The 24,927-nt window shown below is 43.1% G+C and overlaps 2 protein-coding genes across 4 annotated transcripts in view; one reads left to right on the top strand and one right to left on the bottom strand.

The window, feature by feature from the left end:
- Positions 1-545: 545 nt before the first annotated feature.
- Positions 546-21,883, bottom strand: TRMT6 (tRNA methyltransferase 6 non-catalytic subunit). The gene is made up of 11 exons (XM_084825318.1): positions 21,627-21,883; positions 16,238-16,365; positions 15,093-15,202; positions 13,731-13,822; positions 13,556-13,639; positions 7,353-7,477; positions 6,439-6,791; positions 4,767-4,852; positions 3,755-3,857; positions 3,588-3,674; positions 546-1,459 (listed from the first exon to the last, which is right to left on the bottom strand). The coding sequence occupies exons 1-11, from the start codon at positions 21,731-21,733 to the stop codon at positions 1,295-1,297; spliced, it is 1,440 nt and encodes a 479-aa protein (XP_084681444.1). The 5' UTR covers positions 21,734-21,883; the 3' UTR covers positions 546-1,294.
- Positions 21,884-23,569: 1,686 nt separating this feature from the next.
- MCM8 (minichromosome maintenance 8 homologous recombination repair factor) overlaps positions 23,570-24,927 on the top strand; it is a 47,409-nt gene continuing 46,051 nt past the window's right edge. For all 3 annotated transcript variants that reach the window (XR_014786433.1, XR_014786430.1, XM_084825241.1), the window contains exon 1: positions 23,570-23,732. The gene's annotated coding sequence lies outside the window, so the exon portion shown is untranslated. The remainder of the gene's footprint in view (positions 23,733-24,927) is intronic.

Below are 24,927 nucleotides of genomic sequence, written 5' to 3'. Positions count from 1 at the left end.
GACCAGATGGAGTGAGGAAGAGTTCTCAGTTTCCAAGAAGTCAGGTGCTGAGTTCCCACAGCCAATTTAAAGAGGTAGGATAAAGAAATTCATAAGCAGTAGCAATAAGCACTTTCCTAAAAGGAAATCTGTACCCAGATATAAATTACCGTTGTGATACACATGAAGAATAATCACTTGTTTCATACTTAATTTAAACTCAAACATTTCACTGAAAGGCAGGCATCCACCTCCATCTTTTATTATCTACTGTCCTGATCCTTCATATGGGTACACAACTGGTGAAATACCTTCATGGCATTCCATTTGAGTGGAAGTCCACTCACGCAATGAGACTTCCCTATCCTCTCCTCTCCACTACAGCCCTCCATGCGCACCCCAAATGTGGCCCAGAGTGTTCAACAAACCTCTGGAGCAGATTTGGAGGGCTGCGCAGGGAAAGGGAAATCCGTTCTGCCAGTGGCTCCCCTCCAGTGACGGAACGACACCACTGGATACAATTCCACATTTCCATATTTTCATGCCCAGAAGAAAAATAATCTCTTGTATTACAAAAAAAACCCTTGTAATTTATTGAAATGCAGATTTACAAATTATCATAAACCCTACATAAGAATATAAAGTTGTCACATTTTAAAAAAGGAAAGATGGAAATCAGCTTTTATTTAAAAAAAGTAACTGAACTATTAGTATTTTAAAATTTACAAACATACACCTGATGTTCCTTTGTTTTCATATTTAGAAGCGGTAAAATATACAATATACATCAACAGTCCTGTTTTTCCCAACAGTAATGAAATTGCATGAACTTGTAACATCCGTTTCACTTAGTAAAATCACCTAATTTCAGGATCCTGAACTGGAATCAGAGGCAGGTAGGACAACATTTTTAACCATGAGAAGCTGCAGTGAGATTAGATATGAGTTGGTATAAACATGTGATTTGAATTCAAAAGTATTTTGAACACAGGAACAGAATAGGACTGGAGTTTCAGTCAATTTCTGTAACAACTCCAGGAAGAGTGTTTTTTAAGTGCTATACCCTGAACTCTTTCATACAAGAAGGTTAGAATACATTTTTGAAGCTATGGCACTATTGGAGTCTGGGTTGGTTATGACAGCAGAGGATTCTACCAGCAGGTCTTCTCTGCAGTTTCATTTAAATGGATAGCCTTTCTCTGCAATACACCTGTTGCTGGTGGCAACTGCAAGACACACTTCTGTGCTCTTAAATACAGTTAGCAATAGAACACAAGGATCGTTTGTGTCCTAAGCAAAACAGCTTCTTCATGTGTCAGCGGTGTTCTTGAAGTTTACGTTTTTTAGATGTTGGCTCATTGACCTTCTGTTCTGAGTCATCGTCTGTTTGAATGCTCTCATTTAGAACAGTGATGCCGGTCAGTAGATATCCACCACCACCACTCATCATCAGTTTTGGATGACTTCGATCTGGCAAGACCTTTACAAAAAATAAGTGACACACATCATGATTATGTGGCATCATTTAAGCAGCAACAGCACACTTATTCTGAAAGTTTAATGGGTCCCAAAGTTCTAAAAGGATTCAGAAGTGCATTTATACTACATAGTACGACACCCGTAGTTGTAAAAACAACAACAACAACAACAACAACAACTCATCACTGCAACAAAAGTCTGACAGATTCGTCACAGTGACCCAGTTCGCATGTGATGATCAACCATGAGTTGATCTAAACCAGATGCAAACCATGGCTTTGCATCTGGTTTAGAAAACAACTCAGGAACACCTTATTCAGTGTGTCTATCCTGTTCAGTGTGACGTGCAAACCTGGAACCTTGGTTTGCTGAGGGGGAAACAACAGTTTTAACTCAATAACAAACCATGAGTTAAAACTCTAGGTTGTTTATCACTCAAACCCCTAGAGTTCTGGGTTCACACGTTATGCTGACCAACCCAGGAACCGGGCATTCCTGGTTGTTTACTAAACTGGATGCATAATGGAAGTGGCGAGTGGCTGGGAGGCAGCACACTCACCTGCTCCCACCCACGACAAACCATGAACTGTCGTTACGTGCAAACCAGATCAGTAAAACCATGTCACAGAAGTTTCATTAAATAGTCAAGATCATTTGAGGAACACCATCAATCCGTACAGATTTTTCCATTCAGCAACTACACTTATGACTATATGAATACATAAAGTCATCCTTGCACAGCCAGAACATTGGTACATATACTCCAGTAATTTCAACTCTCAAGATATCCGAGATCCTTTTTAAGAAGATATACCCAGGGAAGAACTTGGGAGCTTCTGCTTGCAAAACAGGAACTCTACTGCTAAGCTGTAGCCCTTCCCAGTTTCTTCCCAGAGGTGACTTTTGATGTACAGTAGTACTAATAGTTGTATTTGATCTTCAGAAGTCTTCTGTCTACAATTAACAAACTTTTAAGCTTGCATATAGCTTTAAAGGTCTGAGTGCTCTATTTACAAAAGCTATAAAAGCTGTCAGGATTGACCAACCAATCTCTGCAACATCTATATCTGCCACACATAGCAGAAATAGCATTTAAGCATTCTCAAATTCTACAAACTTGACAATATAGATGCCAAAGCTTTTTAAAATACCTTTTTGGAATAGGATTTCATTGTCACCCTAAATATTGATACTCCTGAACAGCTCCAAGAAAGTCTGACCCTCAAAATTGCATTTGTTTACAACTCTTTGTTTACAGCATAAACAGCTTAAAAATGCACAGAAAGAGATCAGGACAGAAGATTTTTTAAATGATATTTTAGGTTTCCGGCTGACAAAATATAATATTAGTCATCTTATTAAATTCATTATAATAATGAATATATTCATTATAATCCTCTAATTTCTAGTAAACATCATGTAGGGACCATGCTTTAAAATCAAGATACTTTAAGCAAGTAAGTTGAACTCAGCCACTAAATCATTATGAGCTGGTTCACACATCACAGCAGCAAATTTGCAGGGACACACAACTTACAATTTGTTGTTAGATTACTTTCAATTGTTTAACACATAAACAAACCACCATGTCCAGATTCAGATGTCACCCTCACAAACCTAGGGCATTTGTAAGTTGTTTACAGAACGTGGAAGTGGCTCGTGCACAGTGCGCATCCCAGCAAACCGTGGGTTAATTAACCCACATTTGCCACTGTGGCATATCCACTGGTCCTATCTATTGTTGTATTTGTCCTCTGCTATGATTTAAAGCATTCCACAGAATAAAACTCCTCTATAACAGTTCTTTATAGATGACAGGAAGTTTCTCAATGCAAAGGAGCCAGTGAAGTATTGAGATTTATTTATTGGACAACAACACATATCTGCTTGCTTAGAATGAGATGTCAGTGTTTGTATTCGTACCGCAATTACTTAATGAAACAGAACAAGGTAGATGAGCATTATCTAGTTAAGCATTTTATTACTTTAAAAAGTAGCATTCCATTTCTGATAGTGGTGGTTTTGGTATTTTATCTGTGTTAAAGCTGAGAGACTGCAGGACGGGGAGCACATGCAATTTTTTAATTAACGTTTTCCCATATGAGCTTGTTGTGTTTTGCAATTCTTACCTGATAGTTTCGTAACCATGTTTCAGAAAGTTTCAGATTAATGACACCGCCTTTCTCTCTTAGTTTTGCGTAGCATTCCAATAAAGGCTAAGAGAAGAAAATTTGGTTCAATGAACTTATTGAAATATTTAGAAAGATAGTAAAAAAAGATAAGGTATTGGATTCACCTCTTTATATTGGCAGTAGACAACAAAAGGCCTCGAGGAAGCAACAAATTCTAGTAATGAGAGTAATAAAGGTGATGGATGAAATCGACTGGCTACGATTAAACTGCAACAGAAAGTTATACACAGGTTAGCTGAGTTTCCTAAAACATAAAAAAAAAAATCTGATAGCCTTTGGCTGTGCAAGTGGTATTGAAATAAGGAAAGATAGTAATGTAACAATAGCTTGGATCCTAAGATAAGTTAACTCAAGGAAGTTCATGGACGGAAAATGTTTCCTCTCCATTGCCACCTCCTGAAAAGTCTCTCTGAGCAATGTGGGATCAGGACCACCCACACGCATTCTAGAGAGGCTTTTCAGAAGCGCAGATGAACTTCCTCAAGTTAACGTATGTTAAGTTCCAAGCTGTTGTCTTAAAGCAGGGACATACAACCTAATGCCCTCCGGATGGTCTGGACTACAACTCCCAAAATTCTGGACCACTGGCTATGCTGGCTGGGCTTAATGGGAGTTACAGTCCAAAAAATCCAGAGGGCACCAGGTTGCCTACTCCTATCTTACAAGGGAAACCTGTCCTGCCAGATTACGCTATTGGCGTACCGCTAGAAGTCGCTTATGCTAGCAGTACATCAACAGCTTAAGCAGAGCAGTAGTGTTGCACACTGCCCAGTGAGTTTTACTATAATACAATGGATAGGCTAAGCCATTTAGTACGATTTACATGTTGGTAACTCCCTGTGTAATAGGAATAACTGCTATGAAACTCAAGTTTCCAATCTTTAAGTGCCGCTAATATTTTGGCCCCTTAGCTTTTGATCTAGAATAGATATTTAACAGACTGATGAAAAAGGATAACCAGGAAGAGATTAATGTTATCCCTAAACTTGTGATTAAGCAAACCCTAAACTATTTAGTGACCTCCTTCCACAAAATGGCAAATTATATTTGAAAGTAACTGATAACAAAATAAGACACTTCTGGCAATGTTCAGTTGCCCATCTTTGTAAAACTCACCCATCAGCATTTTTGTCTTTCAACAAGGCAGCAGTCTCTATTAACCTTTTCCTCCTCTCCTCTTGCTTCTTTTGCTTGTCACATGGCTGAGAAAAACATTATTTTTGAGGTTTAAAGTGGTTTGAGTAGAACCATGGGCTTCTAAAGAAGTCTCTTTTCACACAACTTGATCTAAGTACAGAGTAGACAAATCATCTGCAGGATGCTTTGACCTTCAGTTTCAAAGCTCGTTAAATTTAAAGCACCGTTTAAAGGACTATTCACAGAACGTAGAATAGTCCTTTTGGAAAAGTAAGATGCCTTCCAGGGATTTTCATTAGGATCACCCTCACTGAACCGCCAAATGTGCATATCTTGTCACTAAGATTACAGTGCTTTACATTACGGTGTATGAAACTAGACCACCTCCTAAAAACTTTAGTTGCCATCTGGTGCATGCTAGGAAATGAAGGACTTTTTCTGTTTAAACATGCATAGGATTGCACCCTTAGTGTCATTAAAGGCAGAGGAGCGGAGCTTCCTTACATTCCAACACCTGTTATGTTAGCACATAAAAGCTTTAGACCAGGAGGGTCAACAACTAAATTTATGTTAGATTGGAAACCTTTTATAGAATTTGTACAAGAGATAGAGAAAAATGATATCTATGTATGTGGATTTTGAACTTTGAGATGGTTGATTCTCTTTTTTCTGTTGTTAAAATTAGGAGAAAGGAGATAATGTCTGTGAACTCAATGTATGATATACAACTAAGATAAGAACTAGAGAATAATAATAAGCATTTGTTGTGTAAGGGGAGCCAAAGGTAGATATCTTACAATCTTAAGAGATATTTTAGTGTATGTGTATTGTTGTTGTGATTCTGTTGTTGTTGTGTTGTGTTTTGTTTTTAAAATAATAAAAATTATCTCAAAAAAAGCTTTAGACCAGGTATGGGCAACACATAGCTCCCGGGCCATATCCATTACCCTGACACTGGACTGATTTTGTGACCTGGTCACCATCGCAATTGGACTCCTCAGAGCCCGTCAAACAGATGTTTGGCAGACTGCAGGGAGCCCAATTCTGCTAGGAAACAAGGCACACACACCTTGCTTCCAAGAAGAATCACTGGGATTTTGGCCATGTGGCCTCTTGCAGTAACAGCAGGGTGTGGACCCCACAGGGTTCCAGGGGGCAATGAAACCCCCCGAACCTTCAAGGTTGCCCACCCCTGCTTTAAACTATGATTGACAGCTGACTTAAAGTCAGTAAACTATAACAGGCAACTATAACACGGCTTGCCACAATACATCATTACTCTGCTGCTGTTGGTAAACCTAGCGATCCTAAATACTAAAAGTGTGAATAAACTAAATACTAAAAGTGTGAATAAACTCCTCAACAGGTTACTGGAGAACTTTTCAGTTCTATCAAAAGGCCATGACAATTGACATCAACTGTGAACACACCTACTTAACTAAGTAACCATGTCGCTAGTAATTGAAGCCGAAAGGTGCCTCTGAGGTAGATTTTGAGAAATTGTAAGACACCATGGAAGTTCCAAAGCTGAGGGTGGAGTATGAAAACTTTCAAATAAATAAAATAAATAAAACTCAAACAAAAACACTTGGCTTGGTTCTTAAATGATGTTTCCCTGATTAGAGCGTTTAAGAAGTTAGTAGCATCTTACCGTTCCCTTTGCTTTATCGTCAAATGCTTCAACCTCGGTTGGAATGTCCACTATTTCTTGTTCTTCAGGTTGATTGCTCTCCATAGCTATATCAGTGCTACATTCCATATCCACTTCTTGTATGGAAAGTTGCTTGTCACCCACTGACCCATTACTGTCATCCACCACTGGCACATTCTCTTCAGACTCCGAAGGCAGTGTCTTTAAAGACAGTGTTCCAGAGAGAACACTGTCCACTTTGCTGAGAGGGAACTCATAAAGGGTGTGGAAAAATGATTCCGGAAATCCAAAACAGCTTGTGGCTGCTCTAACAGGTCCTCCTCCTGGATACATTTGAATAATGGATCCATAACCTGCAATCATGGATGGAAGTCAACATAGCAAGCATCTAGACTTACACAACTACATTGTGACAGTCTAAATAAGGGTGCAGTCTATTGGGATGCCCATCAGCCTCCAAACTTGGAGGCTGATGAGTATCCTATGCAGAGCAGGAGGAGCGTGGAGGCAATCTGCATTTTGGCTAGACGGACTTTTCCATCTGTCTAGGAGCGGAAGGGAAGGAGCCTGGAGGATTCCTCATAAGCTGGCCTCCCCAGTCCCCTCCCCTCCTCACCCACATCTTAAACTGGTTGTGAAACAAAATAAAATTGGGGCGGGGGGAAGGAGAAGGGGAAAGGAGTGTTCTTGGTGGCTTCTTATTGGTATACTCCTTTGGGGGCTTTCCATTTTGTTACAAATACCTTGTTTGTGGAAGTGCTTTCCCAGCATAAACTCCTTAAACATAAGATTAAAGATCATATTTTTAAAAGGTCAAGTACATATGCTACCATAGAAATATTACTATTTAAATGTTCACACTACCATTCCCAAAGAAACCAAGCTCTGCACACCATGAACTCTGCTTTTCTTACCTCCCATTCGCTCCATTATAGCACCCAGCACCAATCCTGCACAGGTTTCCATTACGATCATCTTGCTGCCAGCATGGACATTTCCCAAGGTCAACATTTGGGCTAGAGTATCGTATCTCAAATAGCTAGAAAAACAAAGATCTATTTTATGCTCAGTGTGACAACTTTTAAAATTTTAAGGAATGCAATAAATGATATTTATTAGAAATACAGACTCCTGGCTATAGTTCATTGCAGGTAAGGAAATACTGACAAAATATTAGACTTTAAAGATATAGGAACACTATATGTGGTTGCTGAGGACTGTGAGAGAGATGTGGCTTCTTTTCATAATGCTAAGAATCTTAGTGCCTAGTACAGATGATTGCAGAGTAAACATGGTAGTAATATTGCCTAAGCCTCCAGAAACAAGAAGACAAATAAGCATTAAATACTTCAACATGAAACCTTTGATTCTTAACCCAGTCTTCTGTGTCATGAGTCATATGGATCATTTTTAATATCAGCCTGTCCTTTTGAAATGTAAAGTCTACCGGCTTCTAACATTGCCTGTCCTTTTACAGTGTAAAGGTTACCTGTTGTTGACATAGCCTTACGTCAGCCTTCGTCAATGTGGTGCCCTCCAGACATTTTGGACTACAACTCCCATCATCATCCCTATCCACTGGCTATGTTGGCTGGGGCTGACGGGCATCGCAGTCCAAAAGATCTGGAGGGTGCTACGTTGGGGAAGACTACATTATACTCTAGCTGACCAAGTAAGAAAGCATTAGCTTGATAGGAATTCCAGAATCTACGAATTTGGTCACTGGATCTACACAAACTGTTGCAAGAATGCATCAGGTGACATTACAAATATTGTACTGATTCTCAAAGATGAAGCTCTCTGAACAGAGCATACCAAGTTTTACCTTTAACATCTGAAATCTCTGTGCACGTCCTTCCATGAGGAAGGAATCCCTGTGGGTGTATCAACAGCCCTCAGACCCTAGACCAGGGGTGCAGAATCTCTTTCAGCCCAAGGGCCAAATTCAATTTTGGAGAAGCTTTCGGCCGCTGCATCCCAGTGGTGGGTGGGTCCGAAGGCAAAAGGGACAGGGCCAAATTACCGAAAACAATGGCATATCTTAGCTTAAAGGTCTTGCTCCCAGTAATTAAGCCTCAGGAGAAACATTTCTGTCCAGTGGCTGTCTACTTTTGCTTCTTGGAAAGCTCCTTGGACCAAAGGTCTGCTAAAGCCGGCACAACTTGTATTAGCCTACCGGAATTTGACTTTTTATCACTGACCAGCTGACCCACTCCTGCATGTCAGATCACAAACTGCTTTTGACACTCCTCTCATTTACAAATGCCAATTGCCATGCAGCATGGAAGGAGAAATTAATGGCTTTCTGCTTGGTTCTCTTTGTATACATAGCACTATATGCAAGATCCTTTATTTGTAGGCTAAAGTTAGGATCCAAAGAACCATGCAGCTAGTTCTATCAGCCCGAGGGGGCTGTATGTTTGATGTTTCCACAACCCCCGCTCCACTGCATCTAAGCAGATATATATTCAGTGCAGAAGGCATGACCAAAGGCTTATGCTCCACTGGATTATGCTCCATGGTAGTATACAATGCTTCATGCTTTGGTTACAAACTAATACATTGCTAATGTGAGCTACCAAACAGAAGACTTTATTTAAGTCACTGATGTAAATTGGTTTTCTCACGGAATTATGTCAATGATTGTTCAAAAAGAACAGGAGGAACAGAAAGGAAGGAAGGCCAAGCAACAAAGGAAGAATGCAGGCAGGTAGCACAGAAGTGCAGGGATGGCGTCAGGAAGGCTAAAGCTGAGAACGAGCTGAGGTTAGTGAGGGATGCTAAAAGCAACAAGAAAGCTTTCTTCAGCTACGTGCATAGTAAAAGGCAGAGGAATGAAACGGTGGTTCAGCTATTAAATAAGGATGGAAAAATGATAACAGATGACAAGGAAAAGGCAGAGGTGCTCAATTCCTACTTTGGCTCAGTCTTCTCCCAAAAGAGGGTCTATGACCCCCCTGGCAAAGGCGAAGTACAGGCTGAAGGGGCAGGATTGCAGCTTGAGATCGATAGGCATATGGTCAAGGAACACCTAATTACGTTGAATGAGTTCAAATCTCCAGGGTCAAATGAACTGCACCCAAGAGTAATAAAAGAACTGGCAGAAGAACTCTCAGAGCCACTGTCTATTATCTTTGAGAAATCATGGAGGACGGGGGAAGTGCCAGATGACTGGAGGAGGGCTAATGTTGTCCCTATCTTCAAACAGGGCAAAAAGGAGGAACCTGGGAACTACAGACCAGTCAGTCTGACATCAATCCCTGGGAAAATTCTGGAGCAGATTATAAAGCAATCCATCTGTAAGCACCTTGAAAACAATGCAGTGATTACTCGAATCTAACATGGATTTATCAAGAACAAATCCTGCCAGATGAATCTGATCTCATTTTTTGATCAAGTAACCTCCCTTGTGGACTGTGGGAATGCTGTGGACATAATATACCTCAACTTCAGCAAAGCTTTCGACAAAGTGCCCCATGATATCCTGATGAGCAAACTAGCTCAAAGTGGACTAGATGAAACAACGATCCGGTGGATCCACTGTTGGCTACAGGATCAGACTCAAAGAGCGCTTATCAATGGGATCTTCTCCAACTGGAGAGAGGTAACAAGTGGGGTACCGCAGGGCTCAGTCCTGGGCCCAGTGCTCTTCAACATTTTTATTAATGACGAGGAGGAGGAGGTGCAGGGAATGCTGATCAAATTTGCAGATGACACAAAATTGGGCAGGATAGCTAATACCCTGGAAGACAGAAACAGAATTCAAAGTGATCTTGACAGGCTGGAGTGCTGGGCAGAAAACAACAGAATGAAATTTAATAGGGATAAATGCCAAGTTCTGCACCTAGGAAAAAGAAACCAAATGCACAGTTACAAGATGGGGGATACTTGGCTCAACAATACTACAAGCGAGAAGGATCTTGGAATTGTAGAACGTAGGGAAAACCACTAAACCATTCAGGTATGACCTAAATCATATCCCTTATGAATATACAGTGGAGGTGAGGAATAGATTTAAGGGATTAGACCTGATAGAGCGCCTGAGGAACTATGGACAGAGATCTATAACACTGTTCAGGAGGGAGCAACTAAATCCATCCCAAAGAAAAAGAAATGCAAGAAAGCAAAGTGGCTGTCTGATGAGGCTTTACAAGTAGCTGAGGAAGGACGGGAAGTGAAAAGCAAGGGAGAAAGGGGAAGATATACCCAACTGAATGCAGAGTTCCAGAGAATAGCAAGGAAAGACAAGAAGGCCTTCTTAAATGAACACTGCAAAGAAATCGAGGAAAACAATAGAATGGGAAAGACTAGAGATCTCTTCAAGAAAATCGGAGATCTCAAGGGAATGTTTTGTGCCAAGATGGGCATGATAAAGGACAAAAAAGGCAGGGACTTAACAGAAGCAGATGAGATTAAGAAGAGGTGGAAAGAATACACAGAACTATACAGGAAAGATCTGAATGTCCCTGATAGCCATGATAGTGCAGTCACTGAACTTGAGCTGGACATCCTAGACAGTGAAGTCAAGTGGGCCTTAGGAAGCATTACTAACAACAAAGCTAGCGGAGATGACAGTATTCTAGCTGAGCTATTTAAAATCCTACAAGATGATGCTGTTAAAGTGCTGCACTCAATATGCCAACAAATTTGGAACACTCAACAGTGGCCACAAGACTAGAAAAGGTCAGTTTACATTCCAATTCCAAAGAAGGGCAATGCCAAAGAGTGTTCAAACTACCGTACAATTGCGCTCATTTCACATGCCAGCAAGGTTATGCTCAAAATCCTGCAAGCTAGGCTTCAGCAGTATGTGAACTGAGAACTACCGGAAGTACAAGCGGGGTTTCGAAGAGGCAGAGGAACTAGAGATCAAATCGCCAACATTCGCTGGATCATGGAGAAAGCAAGAGAATTCCAGAAAAACGTCTATTTCTGCTTCATTGACTACACTGAAGCCTTTGATTGTGTGGATCACAACAAACTGTGGCAAATTCTTAAAGAGATGGGAGTACCAGAGCACCTTACCTGTCTCCTGAGAAACCTGTACGAGCGTCAAGAAGCAACAGTAAGAACCGGACATGGAACAACCAATTGGTTCAAAATTGGGAAAGGAGTACAACAAGGCTGCATATTGTCGCCCTGCTTATTTAACTTCTATGCAGAGTACATCATGAGAAACGCTGGGTTGGATGAATCACAGGTCGGAATTAAGATTGCCGGGAGAATTAACAACAACCTCAGATACGCAGACGATACCACCCTAATGGCAGAAAGCAAAGACGATCTAAAGAGCCTCTTGTTGAGGGTGAAAGTGGAGAGTGCAAAAGCTGGCTTGAAACTCAGCATTAAGAAAACTAAGATCATGGCATCTGGACCCATCACTTCCTCGCATATAGAAGGGGAAGAAATGGAAGCAGTGACAGATTTTATTTTCTTGGGCTCCAAGATCACCGCAGACGGTGACTGTAGCCATGAAATTAAAAGACGCTTGCTCCTTGGGAGGAAAGCTATGGCCAACCTAGACAGCATAGTAAGAAGCAGAGACATCACCTTGCCGACAAAGGTCCGTCTAATCAAAGCTATGGTTTTCCCAGTAGGAATGTACGGCTGTGAGAGCTGGACTATAAGGAAGGCTGAGCGCCGAAGAATTGATGCTTTCGAACTGTGGTGCTGGAGAAGACTCTTACGGATCCCCTGGACTGCAAGGAGGTCAAATCAGTCCATCCTAAAGGAAATCAACCCTGACTGCTCATTGGAAGGACAGATACTGAAGCTGAAGCTCAAATATTTTGGCCACCTAATGCGAAGAGAAAATTCACTGGAAAAGACCCTGATGCTGGAAAAGATTGACGGCAAAAGGAGAAGGGGACGGCAAAGGATGAGATGGCTAGATAGCATCACCGATGCAATGAATATGAACTTGAGCACACTCCGGGAGAGAGTGGAGGACAGGAAGGCATGGCATGCTATGGTCCATGGGGTCACGAAGAGTCAGACACGACTTAATGACTGAGCAACAACAACAAGCTGAATATGAGCCAACAATGTGATGTGGCTGCAAAAAAGGCAAATGCTCTTTTGGGCTGCATTAATAGAAGTATAGCTTCCAAATCACGTGAAGTACTAGTTCCCCTCAACTCAGCACTGGGTAGGCCTCATCTGGAATACTGTGTCCAGTTCTGGGCACCACACTTTAAGAAGGATGCAGACAAGCTGCAGAGGGTTCAGAGGAGGGCAACAAAGATGATCAGTGGACTGGAAACCAAGCCCTATGAGGAGAGACTGAAGGAACTGGGCATGTTTAGCCTTGAGAAGAGAAGACCGAGGGGAGATATGATAGCACTCTTCAAGTACTTGAAAAGTTGTCACAGAGAGGAAGGCCAGGATCTCTTCTCGATCATCCCAGAGTGCAGGACACGGAATAATGGGCTCAAGTTACAGGAAGCCAGATTCCGGCTGAACATCAGGAAATCTTCCTGACCGTTAGAGCAACACAACAATGGAACCAATTACCTAGGGAGGTGGTGGGCTCTCCCACACTGGAGGCATTCAAGATGAAGCTGGACAGCCATCTGTAAGGTATTCTTTGACTTAGATTCCTACATTGAGCAGGGGGTTGGACTTTATGGTCTTATATGCCCCTTCTAACCCTACTATTCTATAATTTAAGATCAAACCACCCTGCTCTGTGCAGGAGCTGGTGAATGGCCAGCCCTGCCTCATAGCACAGAGTTGGACTAAATTGCTTTTTGGTCCTTCCAACTCTATAATTTAAAAGCAACCAGCAACATACAACAAATGCTATTGTCTTGTATGACTGATTGCTTCAGCCAGCAGCTAAATCAAGCTATAAACAACACAGAGAACAAATAAAATACTGCAAGAAAACAGTGTAACAGAAGCACAGCATAGACTTTAACAAGATTTACTCTTGGTTTTGCAGAACCTACTTACTGCAAACGAGGACAATTTTGTCAATACCCAAGTAAATAAGAGTCTCATATGATTTTTTTTAACACGAACACACAGAAACGCATATATTATGTTATTTCAGGGGAACGTTCTAAGGTTTCACACACCAGGTTTGCCATATAACTGAAATATTATGAAGCCTTACTTGATTTTTCCTGGTTCTCTTGCATAATACATTGTTGACAGAATTCGTGTTGATGGCTTGACAATTGTAATAACTGCCTCGTATCTGTAAGCAAAGGACAGTGATTGTGTTGAAAGCACAGATGATGATTTGTGAGCCTCTGAATATTCCCTTTGCTTTCTAGAAGCCAACTTACTTTTTTTTCTTTTTCTTGATGTATTTATCCTGGGCGAATTCTGTCTTGTCTCTAAATGTGGTGCTGTTTTCTATCAGCTGTTGAACTATTTCCTTTAAGAGAAATATGTTTAATCATTTTTTCTATTGCATTATAATTATCTGGAAAAACTTTTCACTTTAAAAGCAAAGTAAGCAAGCAGTGCCTAACAAAAGTGAGTCTTTTTGGTTGATAACCTGCTGGTTTGGTTTTGGTAGCAGATACTTGTCCTGGAGGAAAAATGTACTCAGCAAATACCTAGTCAAAACAGGCACAGCAATTGAGGGACTGAGCTCTTCCCCAAGCTCCCAGCAGGCAGACTATTTGTGTGCCAGCTGAGAGCACCACGTAGTCCCAAGGAGAAGAGCCACTAAATCAGCCTTCTCCAATCTGGTAGCCTCCAGATGTTTTGGACTACAACTCCCAGAATTCCTAACCATTGGCCATGGTTACTGGGGCCAGTGATAGCCGACATCCAAACCACATGGAGGACACCAAGCTGGGGTAGGTGCACTAGATTCTTCTATCATACATAAGAAGGCCTTTAATTCCATGTTATGGCCACACTGCCCTGCAACCAACCAAGAACCAGCTGTGTGTGTGTGTGTGTGTGTGTGGGGAGGGGGGGATGGGAGCCTAAGGGAATGGGAGCCTTGCTCAGTGGTAGAGTATATGCTGTACTGTATGTGATAATGGTAAAGCACACACACTACCACAAAGTTTGTGGTAGAGGACATACTCTGCATGCAGAAGATTCCAGGTTCAATCCCTTGCTTCTCCATTTATATGATCAGGTAGCTTGTGCTAGACCAATGAGGAACCACAGTTCTGTGGTAGAAGACATACTTTGCATAGAGAAGGTTCCAGGCATAATCCCTGGCATCTTTAAAAAGGATCAGGTAGCAGATCATGGGAAAGGGCTCTGCTGGAGCCCTTGGAAAACTGCTGCCAGTCAGAGTAGACAATACTGGGTAAAATGGACAAATAGTCTGACCTGGGATAAGGCAGCTTCCTATGTTCCTATTGGCTCAGTGTTGCACATGTAGGAGGAAGGGGCTCATGCCCAATTTATTTTCATTAGAAGTAATTCTATTTATGCAGTTACAGTGACAAGCAAGATACTTCTCAGAGCATGTCTCTAAGAAAAAGGAAGCAGTGATCAGTATGGGGAAGATGCAGAATTTTTGAAAGAGGTGATTTCTGGTCTCCTCTCTGTGCCTTGTGACACCATGATACATAGTGACAGTCTGCTCAGATTCCATCAGATGCTACGCCCATCTTAAAATGTACAGTGAGAACTGTGATGGTCATAGGAGAGATGCAGAAATGATGAACGTCAGTTACCTGCCCTTTAGTGCCTTTATCCTTCAAAGCCTTTATATCATCATGAGTCAGTTTCTGAGACTTTCCATCATCGACAATATTACGATTATCTGTACCTGCTTCTTTTATTTCTAGAAAAAAGCATGTATAGATTTGTGGAAAATTACTGGCGACATGTGAGAATACTAGTTGCATAAGAACTATTCCTAGAACCTTTAATATCCTAACTTGTTCCAAAACTGGTAACTTTAGTTTGCAGGTTCAGACAAAACAGGAAGAGATAGTTAGAGGTTTCCCGGCTTGCTTGCGGCATGAATGGAGGAGCAAAGAGGCTACGTGCATGGGGAAAAGGCTCATTTATATCACAGCTTATTAAGCCATGGTATAATGATCTGAATGGGGCCGCGGTGGCTTAGCGGTTAAGATGCTGAACTGCAGACTGGAAGGTCGGCAGGACAGCAGTTCGAGACCCGAGTGCTGCGTGACGGGGTGAGCTCCCGTCTTCAGTTCCAGCTTCTGCCAACCTAGCAGTTCGAAAGCAAGAAATTGCAAGTAGATAAATAGGTACAGCTTCGGCGGGAAAGGTAACAGCGTTCCGTGCACCTCGGTGTTCAGTCATGCCGGCCACATGACCACGGAAGTGTCTTTGGACAGCGCTGGCTCTTCGGCTTAGAAATGGAGATGAGCACCACACCCTAGAGTCGGACACGACTGGTTGGGGACACCTTTACCTTTAGATAATGATCTGAACCACGCCATTTAGTTGCCTCTGAGGAAGGGCCAGTGACTGGAAATCTGCTCAGACATCATAAACAACTGTGCCACCGTTCAGCAGATATTCCCTCCAGACACACCCTCCTAAAGGATAATCATCCATTACTGGACAACTAGCACCCTTCCTCCTGGCTTTTTCCAGCTTGACACATTTGGTGGATTGGTGCCTCCCCTCTTCTTTGCCCAATTACAGAGTTGGACCACTGCTGGCTCTATACAACACACACATATGACAAAAGTAGAAGGCCTAGGCTGAATGCTTTACTTTTAATTCTAGCAGGGCTGAGATTACCCTGCCCCCACCCCCAAATATGCTGCACTTTGGTCAGGAAAAGTACCAGAATTATAGCACCAAGGAACTGCACATTTCCCATTTGTTGGTGGCCTCCTACCTGCAGCAGTCTCCTCCACTTTCCTCTTTGGCTGAAGGCTCCCACCACTGGTCACTTCAAAAGTTGTTCCATAGATATGCCCAATGGCATTGTCCAGGCAGAACCACTGTTTTTCAAAAATAATTTTTCTGAAAGAAAAAATGTAACAGCAATGCGACAAACACTCATAACATTATCTTCCAAAAGCCTGCAAAAGCCACGGAGAAGTAGACATGAAATGCAATACCTTCAAGCCCAGATTAAAAAACAAGTAGACGCAAGTAAAAGAGTTACTGTTTTATTGTGAGGAATATCTGTTGTGGGCATTTTGGGAACATTTTCTTAGGTATACAGTTTAGTAATTTTGATATGGCTCCTTACAAGTGAAGCAGTTGCTTTAGTTTCACTTTCCATTCGGTTTGTTAATAGCTGTTAAAGAATCAGAAGAAGCCTTGTCTTGGTTCTAATAAAATTGTCAATAAAGGCTGAACTCCTTTTCCGCTGGATGGGGAATTACTACACGTATGAGTCCGAGTTCCACTAAAATTAATAGAGAAACTACAGACTAATTATTTACAGTTGTGCCTTGGGTGAAAGTTGCTAACATTTTATTACTACTAGGTGTTAGCACCACTAAGAATCCATTCTTTCTGTTAAAAATTAGGCTAACAAAAGTGGTGGGGAGAGAAAAGCTATGTTTCATGGAATATCAGTATTGCTACATGCAACATTTATCACTTGCCAAAGTTAAATACCAGCTGAAATAGTCTCAAGCTACTGAACAAAATATGAAAGTAATTGCTCTTATGGTCATAAATGGTCCAGGGAAAGGTCAGCCTGGCCTTTTACTCCTACAAGGGCATCAATGTACATTTGCCATAAGTCTGTACTGCAGCCAGGGATAAGTATGTTGGTGATGGATGTCACATAGGGAGGGGAGAAGACAGAAGAAAAAATAGGAGATGGTGGATATGCCACTAAGCAAATATATCTATTTATTTACTTAAAGGCCAATTCAGGTAATGATGCCGCCAATGCTTACACAGAGAACATCTTTTAACAAGACCAAAAACATATTAGAACAGAAGAATAACCAAGGTTTACAGCAGTGCATCCATGGAAGTACTATCTGAATACTGTCCTAGAATATATTGAATTAGGCTATGCTGAGATATGATGAGGAGTTATACAAAGTCACAAAACCAAATGGAAAAGCAGGTGAGAAAGAAAAAGAAAGGTCAAGCTGTTGATACAGAAACAGTGCAATCCTATCCATGACTACTCAGAAGTAAGTCCCACTAAATATAATGAGGCTAAATGGGTATAGGACTGCATCTTTAAACTCTTATTTGAAGTCTTCAGAAAAAGGTATATACATTACAACTAAACCCATGTATCAAAGATTCCAAGGTGGTTGAACAAGCCATGAAAGAAAGAATCAACAGTACTGGTTCAGTCAGATAATTTGTTTAACAGTTCCTTGCTGTTATAAGAAACAAAATTCTAATATTTAATTAGAGCCTCTGAAGCACATTTTCACAAGAGAACAGTTATATTATTTTGAGAAAGAACAAAACTGAACAAAGACTAGGAAGTAGAACACTGACCTAGACATAGCAGTAAGTGTGAGCACAGGAGTATAAACAAAGTCACATTTCTCTCTGACCCTGTGCAGCTTTGTATGAAAAGGTTTAGGGCACAATCCCATGCAGATAGGCGGCCACCTCTGAACTCGGAGGCAACCGCCTATTCAAAGCAGGGCAGGAGAAGCACAGAGGGGATCTTTCCCTCTGCGCTTCTCCTGCCCTGCATTTTTGGCTAGACAGCCGATTGCAGCTGCCTAGCCGCAGGTGTGGCGGCTGTTGTACGACATATTGGATATGTCGTACAAGCATTTCCGCCCTCCCCAGCCCAGAATGCCCCCAGACACACCCCTTTTCGGCCACTCCGTGCTCCTCTTGCGACTGTGGAGGATGGGGCTGTTCTGTGCTGCCTCCGAGGCAGCACAGAAGTGGGGAGAGGTTGGTTCCCGGAAAACAGGATATCCTATGGCCGTCTAGCCGCTGTCTAGCAGCCATAGGATTGCTCCCTCCAGTGGCATTTATAAAAATCAATATTATGTGAGAAAATTAATCTTCCTTGTTCTCAGATTCTGAAGAAGAGAATCTTCTAGAAATTAAGCACACAGCCCAATCCTATGTAGATTTAGATAGGCCTAAGCCCATAAATGTCAATGGTCCTAGATGTGCCTACCTTTATAGGTTCAGGCTGGTGATATCCTACATTCTTAGATCTTAGATCAAAATATTGCTACAGCACTGTTGTAAGATGTGTTTGGGTGCATACTATTTGGCAGCATGCTATGCTGGCTGGGGAATGCTAGGAGTTGTAGAACTTTTTTCTCTATAAACATGCATAGGATTGCCCCCTAAATCTATTTGTATACCGAATGGTACATCAAGTGAATGGTACATCAAGTGCATGTTTCAAGAACATTTATTTAGCCCACTCTTTAGCCAAAAGGGCTTTCAGAGCAGCTTACAAAGATCACCGGTAACACAGTCCCTGCCCTTAAACTTATAATATAAAAGATATGGCATATAAGGAAAAATGGATGGGGCAGGAGGAGGGAAAAAAGGCACCAGTTCAACCTTTTTATAATAACCAGCTGGGACCGAAACACTTCAGGTTGCCTGATGGAATGGCTGCCACTATATGACAACTGGAGAAGCAAAGGCAACTGGTCTCTCAGCAAAGATGATGAAATAGCCCTGCTTCTTTTCTCCCCCTCTGCTCTGCAGCCTAATGAGATAACTTCCTATGTGGGGGCAATATTGCTCTTTGCCATGTTTGCCTTGGTCCTTGTTTCACTCATTTACTCATCTTTCTGTGACTTTCCCTAAAGTATGGCATAGTGGTGGATCTATCTTGTTTGAGGCAACAGAATGGGACAACATGACAATTTAAAGCAAGGGACCACTAGTACATGAAAGATATCAGCACTCTTATTTCATTTATTTAAGAATGTATGTGTCACCTATCAAAATGAAAGTTCTCAAGGCAGCTTACTGTTAATATCATAGAAGCATTTGAAATATCCAAAACTTAACTAAAAGCAGCAGTATAATACAATTTCCAATAAGGCCAGTAAAATCACATTACCATTAAAGACAGAGAGAAATTACATTGGTTGAAGTTTTTAAAAAGTCTTAAAAACCCTCTTAAAACAAATATGGAAGGGGCCAACCTCCTTCAGAAGGGAGTTTCACTTGTAACTTCCCCTCTTACCCTTCCCTCCGTCCTCCTCTCCTGTGTCAAATTTTAGATTATAAAATCATTTGCAGTGACCTCCCTTGTTTTTGGCTTACTTAACTCAGTAAAACACCATGTACATCAATGGAGCAGCAGCAACATGAATCTTTGGCTTCCCCCTTTAGTTCCGATCCCCTACCAAGGTCAGTATGATTTAAATCAAATTGATTTAAATTTGATTTAAATCATTATTTAAATTGCTTCTCTAAGGGAGCAATCCTATGGCCACTAGACAGTGTCTAGACAGCCATAGGATTTTTCAGTTTCTGGGAACCAAGCTTGGAGCCAGAGCGCTAAGTTTGGTTTCCAGAAACCTCACTCCCCTCCCTTGTCCCCTCATAGGTAGTGCGGTTCGTCCCCATCTCCATGCTCGTAAGCGCAGTGCGGAGCAGGCGAAAAGGGAGTGTTCCTGGGGGCAAGGAGGAGAGGAGACCACGGGAGCATCATTACAATTCTTCCTATGTGCTGTCTGGCCTCCTCCCCTCCCACTCCAATGTCCCCACCTAGACAGCCAAAATCAGCTGTTTAGCTGCAAATGTAGGGTGGCTGCAGCACAGAGGAGAAGATCCCCTCCGTGCTCCGCCCACCTGCATTGGACAGTCGCCCGCCTCCATGTTTGGAGGTGGTCAACTTATCCGCATAGGACTGCGCCCCGAAGGACTTAATTTTAATGATCTAAATCACAATTTAATTCACTAGTGATGAAGATTCTATTTAATCATCTTTTTTTCAATAGAAGTACATTATTGTTTAATATAACCTTAATATATATTCAGAGATGTAGGTTTCATTAGAAGGTAGGTACACAGTGGAGGACACATGCAGCAGAGGTTTCTCAGGAGTCAGGGCTGCATGAATATGTTCTGTTCACTTTTGCTTTCACTTTCTATTTCCCTCCCCTATCCCTTAAATTTATATCCAGACTCCTCCTTCTTGCTCAGATCTATTCCATCTTCCCAAATTCTCTATTCACTGACCTTCTCTATCTTTCCATTTAGAGAGAGGCAAGGCTTCGACCGAGCAAGCGAGAGTGTGTGCACTTCTGTACACCACCTGCAGTGCAGAATAGGGCTGATAACGTTATCTCCCATCTCCATAAACCGCTGTTAACATATTCATAGAATGTAATTAGAAGTTGTATAGTTTGTATTCATTATGATATCTTTGACCTAGGCTCTTTTTTATTAATTGTTTTAAGAAAACTTCAAAATCTGATTTAAATACAAAATCCAATTTAACCCTGTTCCCTACTGAAACTAAGCCTAAGCACAGATAACTGAACTAAACACATCTTTCCCCCTCTATTCCCCCTCCCCTCCATCTTCCCTCTTTCTCTTTTGCACCCTTCCCCACCCTCGTGCCCCCCAGATGTTTTGGACTTCAACTCCCATCAGTCCCAGCCAGTATGGCCCAATAGTCAGGAACTCTGGTAATTGTAGCCCGAAATATCTGGAAGGCCCCAGGCTGGGGCAGGCTGCTCGACTGCCTGTGTCAAATCTTGGGCTGCGAGCTCATCGGGCAGGAACGCCTCTTGTTCCTTACTCCGCGAAAGCACCACGCACATTGATGCTTTCCAGAATGAGTAGCCCATTGCAGCAAGAATGACAAGAATCTCGCTGGCGGCAGCTTAAACACAAGCAAGTATCGTGGCACATACGCCTTCGCCCACCGGGTACACTTGGTCAGATGCAGGACGACACAATGCCAATCATAACAACAATTGTCCATGATAACAATTACGGGTATACGAAGGATATGGGGCTACCTGACTTGGCGCAATGGAAACAGCAAACATTTCCTCTACCACATCAAGCGACCCTCCCCAAAAGGGAGGCTGGCAGCTCAGTCCTACGCGGAAGGAAGTCCCATTGAATTCAATGGACCTTACTCCCAGGTAAACGTGCCTAGGATTGCAGCCTTAGGGCGCAATCCTATGCATGTGTAGACACAAAAAGCGTCCTACAACTCCCAGCATGCTCCTGGCTGGGGCATGCTGGGAGCTGAAGGGCGCTTTTTCTGTCTAAACATGCATCGGATTGGTGCCTTTAGAGAAACAGAAGAGGGGCAGAGCTAGGCTCTGGGTGCAACGGAGCCTCACCTTCGCTTCACTACAGCGACCGCCTTGAAGACCTCTCCGCGCTTGAGAACAGCCCAGTCCCCCTCGCGGATGACATAGGGGGAAGCCGGCCTCGGACCCTCCTCCATGACCCTCGCGCGCCCCGGTATCTCCCCCACCCGCAACCCGGAGCCGGCCCGAGCGCGCCGCACGCGGGGAGTAACCGCTGCTTAAGCGCATGCGCCAACGAGGCGGAACCCAGCGCGCCTCACCTCCATTTTGTGGCGGCTTCCTCCCCCGGAGCGCATGAGCAACAGGCCCTGTCGGAGCGGAAGCGGGCGTTCCCTCCCCCTCCCTGCTGCACCGAGGCCGGAAAAGACCAGTGGAGGCTGGTGGCTCGGATTTCGGTGGGGCTGCCCACCCACTCTGGGCTTCAGAACTAGCCAGGATTCCAACGGAGCTATTCAAAGTGCTGAAGCTGGTTCGGGGCTAGGGTTCAGCACCCTGGATAGCCCCTTTAGAGTTCCAGCTCGTTCTGACTACACCCCAGCATGGGTTCCTTGCAAGAGGAAAAAAGGTGGGATATAAATGCAATAATAAATAAATAAATAAATAAATAATATAAATGCAGAGCCCCACCGAGCCACCAGCCTCCACTGGAAAAAGCCTTTCTAAGTTCCGATGCAGAGCTTCCGCCTTGGGGATGACGAGGGTAGAGTGGCGTCGCTCTGCTCCTGTCATCCTCATAACAGCGGGGCGACACGGAGCCTGAAAGCTACAATTATAGCGCAAGCCTATGCTTGTGTAGGCAGGAAAACGTCCTGCAACTCTCAGTATTCCCCAGCCAGCCATGCTGAGCGTTGTAGGACTTTTTTTCTGTCTAAACATGCATAGGATTGCGCCCTGAACTTATGATCCTCTCGTAGACCCATGGATTTCTCATTGTGGCAGAGAGGTGCTGCTGTGCTTTGACATCTCTGCTTCGCATCTGAGAAGTAGAAAAACGTTAAGTAGTCACCTTATAGGTGGAATTTCCAGGCTCCCTTGGATAGTAAGAAAGCCAGGATTGTAGTGTCGCTATTTGTGTGGGGAAAAAATCTGATTGTTTTTTTAAAACGTAAAGAGTAAAGAAAGTGTTCTGCCAATATAGCTCATTTCCCCCATCCTCAAGTTGAAAGGGCGGGATTCTACGCTTTAAGACAGCGCTGCAGGTAGGCCGCTATTAATATTGTAGATCACGGGTAGGGCTGAGGACAGTTTCGGTTTGCAGCCCCAAATCTCCTATACGAAACGCCCGCCAGGTTGCAGCACCCTCAGACCCCCTTGCACGTTTAAGGGAGCAATCCTACGCACGTTTAGGCAGAAAACAACATTGCTGGCTGGGGAACGCTGGGAGTTGCGGGCCTCTTTTTCTGCCCCAGCATGCACAGGATTGTGCCCTAAAAGCTAAAACACTTTTTTTTTTTTCAAAAAAGATCACATAAAATAAAATCTAAGTTGGCAAAAGCAGGGAATCCTACCGCTGCTTCTACGGTTTGGGTTTGTTTTTTTGGTGGGTGGGTAGACACGCTACGGTCCAACCACAGCTAACATAAAATCCTGGATTTTTACGATTCGACGCCCCCGCCCTCCATATCCCGGGAGACAAAACACTGAGTTCAAAATCAACCCGGAAGCTGCCCACCGTGTGTACGTCCATCTGTTATAAGACTTTGGGCCAAATGGTGGCTTTCGGTTTTTTTGTTCTAGAAGCTCAGCGTTTCTGTACTAAAAAAGGCTGCGTAGCACTCTACCCTTTTCTTTCTCTATCCTCTCATTCGAGGGAAGCAATACAAAACTGCGCTCGGTTTGTGAACGAAGTGGTGTTTCGCTCCCTGAGCCGCGTGACGCGTTGGGCGTGCCTTTGTGCCGTTGACTTGTTATGGGGCGCATGCGCGTCGGGCGCTGATCGGCCCGCTTCCTTTTATGTACGTTTTCGTGGGCGTACACAATGAAACTATGGCAACGGGGCAGCGCCCGCCTCTCGTTGGTTCTGGGCAGCGGAGGCGGAGAGAGGCCTGGTAGTCCCGCGCAAAAATGAAAATGGGCGGGAAGGAAGAGGACTGATCGTGAGGGAGCCGGCCGGGCCTGGGCGGGGGCGTTTGTGAGGTAAGCGCTGCATTTGGGGTTGCTGCTTCCTTCGGACAAGTTCTCACTGCGGTGGCCGGCCTGTCTCTGTGTTCGTCCCGCTTCATAACCAGGTGGGGGACTCTGGATGCTTCCAGACGCTACCAGCTAGAAGGCATCGCGCTGCTATTCCTCCTCCTCCCCCCCCTTTTTTGCGCCTCGAAGGCGAAATGTCAGGGAGATGAGATCTAGCCTGGTTTTCTCCCTGACATGCTAGGTTTCTCTGAGCAGGGATTTTTTCCATGGAAGTGCATTCAACCATCTGAGCCCTGCGCTTGCAGTCTCTAGTGATCACATGCACAATGTCCTATAGGTTGACCATCCTCACTCAAAAGAGTGGACTTGTTGTTCATCACGAGAGGAGCAGACGAATGAGCAGCAGTATCGTCAACCAGAACAATTTCATTGTGTGTATGTTCTAGTTTTTGTGTGGAGAGTTTTAAAACAAAGAAAACCATTGAGCAGGGGGTTGGACTCGATGGCCTTGTAGGCCCCTTCCAACCCTACTATTCTATGATTCTATGGACCTGTTTCTCTTGGTCTTGTACTAAGTAGTGCCCTTGGCCTTTCTGCTTTAGCAGTGCAATCCTGTCCATGCTTACTGAGAAGTAAGTGCCCGTGTATTCAGTGGGGCTTACTCCAATGTAAGTTTGTAATTTAAATCTATTCTGATCTATACTGTGTTCACAGTGTGTTGGATTCAACTGATACTGGATTGCCCTGCTGACACACATCAGAGGTAGCTCAGTGTTTGATCTTCTGCAGTGGCCATCAGATCCTTTAGCCTGTAAGAGATCTCACAGATACACAGGAAATGTACATATATTCTTGTTATAGTACATTAAGGGCGCAATCCTATGCATGTTTAGACAGAGAAAAGGCCTACAACTCCCAGCATTCCCCAGCTGGGGACATGCATAGGTTTGCGCCCTTAAACTATAAGAAGATGCCTTGTATTGTTTTATACAATTGATCCTTCTACTTTAGTTGGCTCTGTGAGGTCTCAGGCTTTCACCAACTTAAAGGCAGAGGTGCTGGGATTAAACATGGGATGTGGTATGTGTATTTCACTACTGAGTTATAACCCTTCCCCTGTTAAGTTATAGCTAACTTCCATTTATTTACTGCATTTGGAAATAATGATAAACTCTGGAGTAATGTTACAGGAACAGACCTT

This window comes from Heloderma suspectum, chromosome 1 (genome assembly GCF_057233095.1).
Source record: "Heloderma suspectum isolate Gila_16-S chromosome 1, 16-S_ref, whole genome shotgun sequence".
NCBI classification, from domain to species: Eukaryota; Metazoa; Chordata; class Lepidosauria; order Squamata; family Helodermatidae; genus Heloderma; species Heloderma suspectum.
This window is presented reverse-complemented; position numbering and strand designations above follow the sequence as displayed.

Bases quoted from the DNA above. Each gene is read 5' to 3' on its own strand.
- TRMT6 (XM_084825318.1), bottom strand. From the start codon at position 21,733: ATGGAGGAGGGTCCGAGGCCGGCTTCCCCCTATGTCATCCGCGAGGGG. The intron at 7,478-13,555 runs GTAAGGCTTCAT...TTGTTTTTCTAG, and splicing joins AGAGAACCAGGAAAAATCAA to CTATTTGAGATACGATACTC. The intron at 3,675-3,754 runs GTGAATCCAATA...TTCTTCTCTTAG, and splicing joins TCTACTGCCAATATAAAGAG to CCTTTATTGGAATGCTACGC.